At 43.6% G+C, this 11,928-nt stretch overlaps 1 protein-coding gene across 1 annotated transcript in view; it reads right to left on the bottom strand.

Annotated features, from left to right (window-relative positions):
- Positions 1-2,839: 2,839 nt before the first annotated feature.
- SLC1A1 (solute carrier family 1 member 1) overlaps positions 2,840-11,928 on the bottom strand; it is a 73,019-nt gene continuing 63,930 nt past the window's right edge. The window contains exons 11-12 of the mRNA XM_061200390.1: positions 7,448-7,582; positions 2,840-5,322 (exon numbers count right to left, since the gene is read on the bottom strand). Coding sequence (XP_061056373.1) covers positions 5,076-5,322; positions 7,448-7,582 — 382 coding nt within the window. The 3' untranslated portion in view covers positions 2,840-5,075. The remainder of the gene's footprint in view (positions 5,323-7,447; positions 7,583-11,928) is intronic.

Below are 11,928 nucleotides of genomic sequence, written 5' to 3'. Positions count from 1 at the left end.
CCTAGTTGCTCCGTGGCATGTGGGATCCTCCCGGACCAGGGCATGAACCCGTGTCCCCTGCATTGGCAGGCGGATTCTCAACCACTGCGCCACCAGGGAAGCCCTACAGTCTTTTAAAGACCATACCAACTAACTCTGGGAGACCTGGAATCGCAGGAGAGAAACGGAGTAAAGGTGTTTTTCCTTCTTCCTGCCCCCTCTTTTTCTCTCTTTTATTCCTTTATTTACTGCCTCAGTTTGCCAGGTGCTGTATCAAGTGCTTCCCAAGGGCATTAGTAGGTGGTGTTAAGGTTGAGGGCCCTGGAGTGCGAGCACCTGGATTTGAATCCTGGTTTTACCATTTACTGGCTGAGTGACTTGGGCAAATAACGTAACCTTTTTTTGTGCGTCAGTGTCCGTCTATGTGAGATGGGAGTCAGTGGTACCATCTATTTCATAATGTTGTTTTCATAAGTAAACGAGTTAAAGCATTTAAAGCCCTTCAAATCAGTGCCTGGCACAAAACAGTCCGTGTTACCTGTTGTTATTCTCATCTCATTCAATTATTGAGGAAAGCATTCCCCTCCCCCCATTCCCCCTTTTTTTTTTGCTGAGGACACTGAGGCTCAGAAAAGCTGAGTGTCCGAGCCAGTTTCCAAACCCTGCTCTGTCCTGTCTCCAAACCTCATGACCTTTCTGCTACTTTCTGCCACCCCTTGGTTGTCACCTGATTGTCCCTGAGGCTGGTGCATGCTGGATAATTCAACCTCAAGGGTTTGAAAAAAATGAATTCAGAGTCCTTCAGTAAAGTGACAGGGCAACTAAGGTCTCTTGACAGGAGTTGGGACGAGGTTAACCACTTCCTGTTTAGGCCAACAAGAGATGCTTTCTGCTCTCATTTCCTGTCATTGGAATATTATGTTTGTAAATAGCATTTTTAGGAAACCACCCCCCCTCTCCCACCCCAAAATCAATATCCCTGTTCCTTTTCCTCCAGGAACTGGCACTTATTTAGAATGATATCTTGAACTGAGGTAAATATCACACCTATTTTAGTGGGATGACTTCCAGGATAGACTGTGTGTAATAGGTGTCATTGCTGGAAGTTCTGGATTCATGGTGAGAACTCCTTGTCGTGAAAGGTCATTTGTCCTTGCATGAGGGGAGTTCAACATGGCGAATGATGACATCCTTTGTTCATTGAGTCATATGGTCCCAGCCCTGACAATTAACTGAACTGATTCTGTAGCCTTGAGTGCAATCAGTTTTTTTTTTTTTAACATCTTTATTGGAGTATAACTGCTTTACAATGGTGTGTTAGTTTCTGCTTTATAACAAAGTGAATCAGTTATACATATGTCCCCATATCTCTTCCCTCTTGCATCTTCCTCCCTCCCACCCTCCCTGTCCCACCCCTCTAGGTGGTCACAAAGCACCGAGCTGATCTCCCGGTACTGTGGCTGCTTCACACTAGCTATCTATTTTACGTTTGGTAGTGTATATATGTCCATGCCACTCTCTCACTTTGTCCCAGCTTACCCTTCCCCCTCCCCGTATCAAGTCCATTCTCTAGTAGGTCTGTGTATTTATTCCCATCCTGCCCCTAGGTTCTTCATGACCAATTTTTTTTTTTTTTAGATTCCGTATGTATGTGTTAGCATATGGTATTTGTTTTTCTCTTTCTGACTTACTTCACTCTGTATGACAGACTCTAGGTCCATCCACCTCACTACAAATAACTCAATTTTGTTTCTTTTTATGGCTGAGTAATATTCCATTGTATATATGTGCCACATCTTCTTTATCCATTCATCTGTCAATGGACACTTAGGTTGCTTCCATGTCCTGGCTATTGTAAATAGAGCTGCAATGAACATTTTGGTACATGACTCTTTTTGAATTATGGTTTTCTCAGGGTATATGCCCAGTAGTGGGATTGCTGGGTCGTATGGTAGTTCTATTTTTAGTTTTTTAAGGAACCTTCATACTGTTCTCCATAGTGGCTGTATCAATGTACATTGCTACCAACAATGCAAGAGGGTTCCCTTTTCTCCACACCCTCTCCAGCATTTATTGTTTGTAGATTTTTTGATGATGGTCATTCTGACTGGTGTGAGAAAGAAAAACGGAGCTGGAGCAATCAGGCTCCCAGACTTCAGACTATACTACAAAGCTACAGTAATCAAGACAGTATGGTACTGGCACAAAAACAGAAATATAGATCAATGGAACAGAATAGAAAGCCCAGAGATAAACCCACGCACATATGGTCACCTTATCTTTGATAAAGGAGGCAAGAATATACAGTGGAGAAAAGACAGCCTCTTCAATAAGTGGCGCTGGGAAAACTGGACAGCTACATGTAAAAGAATGAAATTAGAACACTCCCTGACACCATACACAAAAATAAACTCAAAATGGATTAAAGACCTAAGTGTAAGGCCAGACACTATCAAACTCTTAGAGGAAACCATAGGCAGAACACTCTATGACATAAATCACAGCAAGATCCTTTTTGACCCAGCTCCTAGAGAAATGGAAATAAAAACACAAACAAATGGGACCTAATGAAACTTAAAAGCTTTTGCACAGCAAAGGAAACCATAAACAAGACCAAAAGACAACCCTCAGAATGGGAGAAAATATTTGCAAATGAAGCAACTGACAAAGGATTAATCTCCAAGATTTACAAGCAGCTCATGCAGCTCAATAACAAAAAAACAAACAACCCAATCCAAAAATGGGCAGAAGACCTAAATAGACATTTCTCCAAAGAAGATATACAGATTGCCAACAGACACATGAAAGAATGCTCAACATCATTAATCATTAGAGAAATGCAAATCAAAACTATAGTGAGATATCAGTTTGTTTTTAGTAATGCTACGTGCTCAGTATTGTACTGTGCCCTGGGGGGTATGGGACGAGATATGCTAAGGAGTGTAAGATACAACCTGTGCCCTCCTGCAGTTTCTGGAATTACTAGGGCAATGAGATGTTTCACATGTGACTATCATCAACTGAACAGGTCTCTCCCTTCCCACACCCATCAGAGTGCATGAGATAAAAGAACAGATTAGGGAAGGAAAAGGCAGGGAAGAAAGAATGATGGAAATGTTTATTGAGACTGAAATGGAACATTGTTCTCTTTTATGAGTTAACAGCACAGCGTGTGAAGAGGCTGGTTACAAACTCACTCCAAAATAAGGATGACCTGCAGTTCACGAATGGCTCTACCAACTCCAGTGCCTCAAATCGGAGCAGCCTGCCAAGGGGGTAGAACCATTCAGCCCAAGATAAATTACTTATTCAACTGTATTTATATTTACTTCCTAAACAACAACACAATATTTGCATGTTAAAATTCACATTGAATCATGGGTCCATATTTTATGTGTACATGACCATTTGGTATCATCCTCTTGTAGATTTCAGGTGCAGGTGGTCAATATTGAGCATTTTGTTTTACTATTCCATGATCTTTGGCACAGTTTCTGGTTTCTTAAATATAAAATCACAGGCTTAAATTGGCTACGCAATACTGCAGAAACAGGACTATTTTGGATCTCGGTGTAAACACAAGTATATGTTAAGCATTATTTACAAGATGAGAGCCAAGCACAGACTTCAATACGCTGTCTTCACAAATGAGCAGAAGAATGACAGGCAATGGATTTTAATGAGCAGGGGCCAAGATTACTAGACTACTAGTTAGTTAGAACAAACTTCCCTGGAGGAGGAGACAAGTTTCGTACAATGGAAGAATTTCCCTGAACCACTGATACCAATGTCTCATGTTGTGGGATTTACTCTGCAAGCATCTAGGGTAGGGACAGTGCTTTTCTGGCCAATGTGGCTTGTTCAGTCCATCAAACCCATATTAAAATACAACTTAGCTGGTAGCTTGCCATTGTTGTTTGGGCCTGGTGGGTAGGAAAGGGCAAAGTACTGTCGTTTTAAGTAGGTATAATTGACTTTGAAAGAATTATAGTTGGATAATATAATTATTACATTAAACACATCCAGTTGGATAAAAACACATCCAGTCTTATATGAGTGACAACTTTGTATATAGTCTTATATAGAGCTGATATGGATTCCCTCCCAGCAGTAGAATCTGGAAGTTGTAAATGAGTGGGCCGTGCCACCTCAGAGTATCACCAGAATAACATCTCTGCTTTGGGGCTGATACACAGATGTGAAACAATCAAACAATATGATTTCTCATTCTTGTGCTTATGAGAGAGGGGTTCTGATTAAGCCCCAAAGCAGATCTGGATTGAAATCGTAGTTATTATTCAAGTACAAGGAGAGCTCTGTATTTCACATTGACAGTTCAATTGTGATCTCTGTCTGGCAAACTATATGAAAATAATAAATATATACATATTTATATATATATATATATCTATATATATCTAGCTCTATACTGAACACTGGGTTAATAGTTACCAGTGTCCCAATACAGTACATTGAAAAAAAGAACCCTTCTCTCTTCTCCCCAGACCTCACATACATCTTAAAACTATTACTGCAGAACTGTGCTGGTCTGTTTTCTTTCAGAGTAGTTTCTTTGAAATTGGCTGGAGATGAGTTCAAAATGGACAATTTGGCACATTAACTTGAGGAGGGGGTGGTGTTTAGATGCATTATAATTTATAAAAATGTGAGAGGTCAAAGGAAATCCATGGCAATAGAAAGCCTGAGTAATGACAATATTTTTTTAAAAAACCCAAAACACTGGTCTTTGCATGAGAAAGCAGTTTCTCTTTCACATCTATTGATATTACCTAATTAAAACAGTTACTACTTTAAATACTTCCTAACTCTGTCTCCCATAGAATTTAAAAATTCCAGATAATACAGCTTTCCTTTCAATCAATTTTCTCTCATCTTACCCCACCCCCAAATCCCAGAACCCAGAGAGCAAAAGCTGTGAATCCAAATATAGAAAATAATCCAGAGGTCTGTATATCAAATCAAATGTACAGTTGGCCGTTAGTGTTTTTCTTTTCCTTACTTAATGTTTGAATTTGCTAAGAGATGACTCTCCTGGAGAGGTCCTTCACCACTCCCAGTTTTCCAAAGCCAGGGCCCTAGAACTGTGAGGTCTGGGTGAATGAGATGGTGTCGGACTTGTCGACGGCAAAGCCTCCGTTGACATAGGACTTCTTGGCGTCCAAGTCTTCATTGTCTAGTGTCGTGGATTCCAAGGCAAAGGGGTTCACGATGTTGACCTCAGATGAAACATCCACGTGCTCCAGCTCCTTCTTAGAGAGCTTCTCCACGATGCCGGTCCCGAATGCATCGCCGAGGACATTCACCATGGTCCTGAACCGATCCCTGGGGAGGACAGAGGGAGAGTCAGACAGAAGGCGCGGATTTCATTTTCCTTCAAGTTGGAGATGGGAAAGGACCCAAGGAATTCAGTTACAAATTAAGCAAAGCACAAAGTACTGTCCCCAGGGCTGGCTGACCAGAGGCTCTCCTCTTCAAAGGCCTGGGCCAGAGGTGGTTTGTAAAGGCACAGAATGAGCATACAGGCTGCCCTGGGTCCCCGTCAGTCACAGTGAATCTCCTGAATTCAGCACTGAGCTCCCTAAATTCCCTCTTCTCCCAAAGAAATGTGAACACAGTCCTCACAGATATTTTGGGGGAGCTGAGGGAGGGTCAGGATTCATTAGTCTTTCACCCAACCTCTTTCTTATGGGCATTCCTGAGCCTTCTTTTGGCTAAGATGAGAGAACTTGGATGTTTTGGGGGTGGTGTGTGTGTCCCCGGTGTGCTCCTTTCCTTCCCACACAAGGACACTCCATGAGCAAGCCAACAGGGACACCACTGAGCACAGGGTCAGAAACCCCAGCCAGCCTGGGAATAGCTTACTCCTTGTGGCACTCTCAGCCAGTGTTAACCCCCAGACAGCCCAGAGGAGAGGCTGGTGGCAGGAAGCCGAGTAGGTGGAGGAGGCATCCTGGATGCTGGAGCACTGTTGCTAGGAAATGTGTACATGAATACCGTGAAAGCTACACCTGCAGGACAGAAAAGGCTTACGCACGTGCTTACACACGTCCATTCTGGGTGCCCTCCTGCTATTTAGAACATGGATTGAACTAGACCCTGGTGTGGACCAGCTAGTGTCTTCTTGTCCGTGGATCAGGTCAGGCCTTTGACTTCTCTGGATGTCTTGGAAGTGAAGGTCACTGGTGTTTCATGAAGAACCAGGGAAAGGAGAGAAGTGCAAATCCACCATCACCACTAGAAAGAAAAATTGAAGCACTTGCCTCAATGGTAGGGTATTTTGGCAAGAAAGGTGCCACCTCAGTTGGGCCTTGAAGAACCAGCTAGCTGCTGAGGGGGCCCCATAGCAGCTTCCCAAGTGCAGAAGCTTCTGCCTTCTGGGATGTGACAGTATCTTCAAAGCCACATGGAATGTTTCTGCTTTCCTTTCTACTATTTCAGCTGCTACTTGCAAACTACATAGCACTGTACTTCCCAGTAAAGCTGGCTGGTTCTGAGTGAAGGCTCAATATGGAGCAAACTCTCCCCTGATGGCCAGGGGACAGAGCCACACCCAGATGCTGGAAGACCACTGCACAGAGTGGGTATCAAGGTTAAAGCCGGGAACCAGGCTCATTCTAACTTTAACCTTGGGGGTCGCAAAAGGCATGTTCTTACCCAGATGTTCTGCTGTGTTCCTTAGGTAGGTGTGTGCATGTGTGTGTGTGTTTTGTGAGAGAAAGAGAGAATGAATTGTTGGTTCAGGCCTGAACGGTCCAACTCATTCTAATCATAACAATTAAACTTGCTGTTTATTGAGCACATACTGCCGCCAGACACTGTTCTGGACACTCCTCTCATTTTAGCTCACTCAGTCCTTATACCAACCCCATGAACTAGACAGAATCTTTCCCATCTCATAGATAATGCAGCTGGCCCCCAGAGAGGTTAAGGAACTTGCTCAAGGTCAAAGAGCCAGTAAGACACTGAACCGGGATTCAAATCCAAATTAGTCTTATCCCAAAGCCTTTGCTTGTGCTACTGCCCTGATGGTGCTGACGATCTTGGGAAGGTGGGCTGACGTTGAACCAGGTGGTTCTGAACCTATGATGCTGACTCAGGGCTGGGATAGGCTAGGGTGGCCTATTGGGTTTGGAATGTCTGGGGCCTTGCCCAGCTTCGTCACCTTATTATTTCATGTTTATCTCATCCCACACCCAGCTCCTAACCTTGAGCATTACCAGGTATAATGAGTTAATGGAGATCAATAGCTTTATAAAATCACTGCTTGAAGTTATGAGGAGTTAATTTTTAAGCATGTTATCAGATGGCCTGGTCAGAGGGAAATTAAAGCAGCAACAGATGGCTCATTAGGCAATCTGAGGAGAGAATGATGACAGACTGCAGATTATGCATGGCTGGGAAGCCTGCCTTCCCATCCGGCAGAGGTAATGCGTTTATTCCAACTCACAGGAGCCAGTCGACAGCGATGATGAGGGTGACATCCTCAGTGGGCAGGCCCACGGCACTCAGCACGATCACCATGGTCACCAGGCCGGCCTGGGGCACACCGGCAGCTCCGATGCTGGCGGCTGTGGCCGTGACACTGTAGACAAAACACACCAACACAAAAGGAGTCAGACACCCATTTCTCCCTTCAAGGGCCCTGGTCCAAAACGGTTAGTCCTGTTGGCTGTTACTGCTGTGTCCCTAGACTGGCCAGTCAGAATCTGTTCTCTGCTGAGCACAAGCTCTGCCTCATTAGAGAGCTGTGGAAGACTGAGGAGAGCATGATCTTTTTCCAGGGGGGAGATATGGCAAGTCATTCTAACGTGAGGAAGTGGAGAGGAACTGCGTGAGTGGCACACAGAAATGAGCTAGAGAGACACTTAAGAGGAAGGCAAGAGTTTACCAACCGAGGTGCTAATGGAGGGCTTTATCCACCCATCCATGTATCCATCCATCCTAAACAAGTGCCAAGTACCTCTCCACCTGCTTTCTTCCTCCCTTCCTCCATCTACTCACCCAGGCAATCATTTATTGAGCATCTAATGTGTGCCAGGAATTTACACTGCCTTGAAGGATGGTGAAGGGGTGGGGATGGGGGTGGATGGGCAAGGGTATTCCAGGTGAAGGCAAAGGAATGAGGCACTGGCCAAACAGGTTTCATGCACTTTCTTTTACATCACAAGACTCTTGACCTCTCTGGGAGCTGCCCTTTAGGGCACTGAGTTGAGAAATAGCTGTGACTCCTGTCCAAGGTACAAGTGTTTATTCCCGACTGCTCCTTTTTGCCAGTGGATGCACTTTGTGCAAAAGGAAGAAAGATCTGGAATCCAGGAGAGGCAGCCAAATGAACTTCATTACCTTGTATTTAAAAAGATACCTCTTGAGCAGATTAAATGTGGCACTAGGGATTTTTCTCTTTGGAATGTGCAGTTTTTCATCAGCAACATCTTCCTGATTTAAATCTGGTCATTTTGGAGAAAACAAGGGCTTGCCCTGCCCTGAAAAGTCCCTGGATTTGAATTAGCTTGAGGGGACCCCTATATTTTCTGGATACACGTTCTCATCCTTGGGCCAAGGATGCCATTGGATTTAAAGCTGAAGATGGAGACACTGTCAATTTAAACTAGAAGAATCCCTGATTCTATCCACAAATCCATACTCTGTGGGTTACATACTCAGAGTTCTCACCAAGTCGATTCTACTGTTCATTCATCTGCTTAGTGATGTGTCACAGATGGTCTCTAAGGGCACGGTCAAACACAGGCCGGAGTTCTTTGACAAGTGTGGTTTCCTTCAGTGGCTGTGACCACCAACTTACAGTAAATTAGAGATTTCTGGGGCTGTCCCAATTCCTCTAAAAGTTTCAGGCTTGTATAACCCTTTAGATCTGTTCTGACTTAAGTAGTCTTTGGAAAACCTAAGTTTATGTTAGTGGTGGTCGAAAACATTTAAAGTGAATGCATCAGTGGGTTTTCTTTGTCAGAAGTGATTTGTGTCCATACCCACTGATCCCTCTTGGAAGACCCAACACATCACGGTTAACCACGTCCCTATAGCTTGAGCCTGGGCTTGCAACTCAAAATCCATTTAGTCAAAGAAAACTCTGCCCTTGAGCCTTGACCTTGCTGATTAAACTTCAGCCATTTGCCTGGCTTAGGTCTGAAACTTGGAACTATAAATCTTCAGATGGGGGTAAAAATATAAAAAACCTACTTCTTCTTCTTGAACATACCCCACTTTGACTTTAGAGGGTTTCACAGAAGAAAACACAATAATCATTGGTAAAAAGTTCTTTCCTAGCACTGAGATCTAGTTTTAGGTCAGGCCATTTAAAACTCAGCTCCATACAGGTTGGGGACTGAGTCGTGAACTAGAATGAGCACAGGTTTTAGAGGCAGACAGATCCAGCTCTGCCGTTTTACTAACCGTGTGTCCTTAGGCAAGTTACTTCTCTGAGTCTCAATTTCTTGCCTGTAAGATGGGGAGAATATGTCTGCTTTGCAGGGCTGCTGTTAAGATTAGATGAGGTAATATATGTAAGGCATCAAGTATAGCACCTGGATGTAGTAGATGCTTAAAACTGATGCCATTTTGCTACGTCAGCAGCTGTTACAACTACTACTGCTGCTAGTATTACTATTAAAATTATCATAAATACAACTACTATTACTACTGCTGCTACTTTTTTCCTCTAAGCTCTTTCTAGGCCCCAAATCCCATAATTATCTTTTGTTATAAGAAACTTTATCCCATTTTCAATCAGTTGTAACCTTTGGTAAGTGAATATTTTGACAAAACCACGAAAGGGAATGTTTTAGGTGGATGGTTTCTTTGATGTCCAGTCCAAAAGGACCATAGAAAGAGATAAACTATGGATCCAAAAATCTCTATAACCATCAACCACATGAGCCACAACTGTAACTTGGAAAATTAAAAAAAAAATAACACTTATTATTTCATTCTCTCCCAGGTAGAGCCAGAGGATTTTTTAAGTCACTGATTACTCTGGGCCTCACAGTTGTTGTCCTTTGCTCCTGGCCAGTAGTTATCAGCAAGTCTGATTTAAGAATACACCAGAGGGGCTTCCTTGGTGGCACAGTGGTTAAGAATCCGCCTGCCAATGCAGGGGACACGGGTTCGAGCCCTGGTCCGGGAAGATCCCACATGCTGTGGAGCAACTAAGCCCGTGTGCCACAACTACTGAGCCTGTGTGCCACAACTACCGAAGCCCACGCACCTAGAGCCCGTTCTCCGCAACAAGAGGAGCCACCGCAATGAGAAGCCCGCGCACCACAACGAAGAGTAGCCTCCACTCGCCACAACTAGAGAAAGCCCGCGTGCAGCAACGAAGACCCAACGCAGCCAAAAATCAATCAATCAATTAAAAAAAAATTCGCTAATGACATTTTCACCATCTACTTGAGCAGACAGTTTCAGTCTTCATTTGACTACAATTCTCTGCAAGATTTTACTCTGTTGACCATTTCATCCTTGAAAATCTCTCTTCTCTGGGTTTCCATGACACCATGGTTTCATGGCTCTCTTACCACCTTTCTATTCCTCCTCATTCTCCTGTTGGGTTTTCCCCTTTCTGCCTGCCTCTAATATTAGGCTTTTCTAGGGCTCAGTCCTTCGTCTTTTTCTCTTCTCTACAAACTCTCCCTACGTAATGTCATCCATTCCCAACATTTACTGAGTGCTCAGGATGTAGGCACTGTTCTAAGCATTTTATATGCATCATCTGACTTAATTATCACTATTTGCATAAAATGTAGGTACTATTATTATCCTCATTTTACAGGTGAGAAACAGAAGCTTAGAGAATTCGAGTAACTTGGTCAAGGTCACAGCCAACCATGGTCAAACATACATAACTGACTCACGACCCACATGCTTGATGAGCACCATCAAGCTGATGACTCTGACTTCTGTATCTGCAGTTGTGACCACATTTCTCACTGCATATTTCCACCTGCATGTCTTAAAGGCATTTCAAATTCAATGTGTCAAAAAGTGTAATCTCTTTACCTTCCCACCTATACTTGCTTCTCTTATACTAGTCCCTGTTCTGGTAAGCACCATCCACCGATCCAGAACCATCCACCAATCCTGGGGGTCATCCTAGCCTTCCTCTGTCCCTCACTCTGAATCCAGTAAATGCCTCTTGAATTCATTAGCTCTTCTCCATCCCCTGTGTCAGTACCTTAATGTAGGCCTTTTCATACCTTACTTGCAATTGTCTTCTAACTGGTCTTCTAGCTTATGGTTCCTGCCCCCATTGGGGCCATCCACCATATTACCAGTTACCTCTCTAAAATGCAAATCTGTCCATAATATGAAAGACTGTCTAAGACCCTTCCATGAGCTCCTCACACAAAGCCCTCCACGATATGATCCCTGCCTTCACATTGTACTCTTTATGCCAACCATACCAAATAGTCTGTACTCTGTAACTAGGCCATAGTTACATCAAGACCCCTGTTAATGCTATTCCTTTTTCCAAAATGCTTTTAGCTTCCTTCCTTCTACTACTAAATTCTTATTCCTCTTCTAAGACTTAGCTAAACGTTCCCTTCTTCCAGGAAGCCTTTCCTCACCTTCCCAGGTAGAGCCAACCCTTTCTTCTTCAGTTCCCTTTGTGCCCCCTCAACTCAAACCTCTATTATAGCCTTTACCATACCACTCAGCACTTATTTAGATATCTTCATACCTTACCTTTCTACCAGGAACCCCATGAAAGCAGGAACTGGTCCTTATTCCACCTTGAGTCCTTGGTACCTACTCTGTGCCTAGCACCTAGTGGGTGCACTGGACTGAGAACACAGGGATGCCTTTGGCTATCCAGACCTGAAGCAGTTTTATGTACCACGATCCCACTACTTGTAATATAGTTGTGCTTAATCTTGGGAAGGGACTTTGTAGACCAAGAAAATCAACCTATCA

This window comes from Eubalaena glacialis, chromosome 9 (genome assembly GCF_028564815.1).
Source record: "Eubalaena glacialis isolate mEubGla1 chromosome 9, mEubGla1.1.hap2.+ XY, whole genome shotgun sequence".
Lineage (NCBI taxonomy): Eukaryota > Metazoa > Chordata > Mammalia > Artiodactyla > Balaenidae > Eubalaena > Eubalaena glacialis.
The sequence above is the reverse complement of the archived record's forward strand: the minus strand, read 5'-3'. Positions and strand labels throughout refer to the sequence as shown.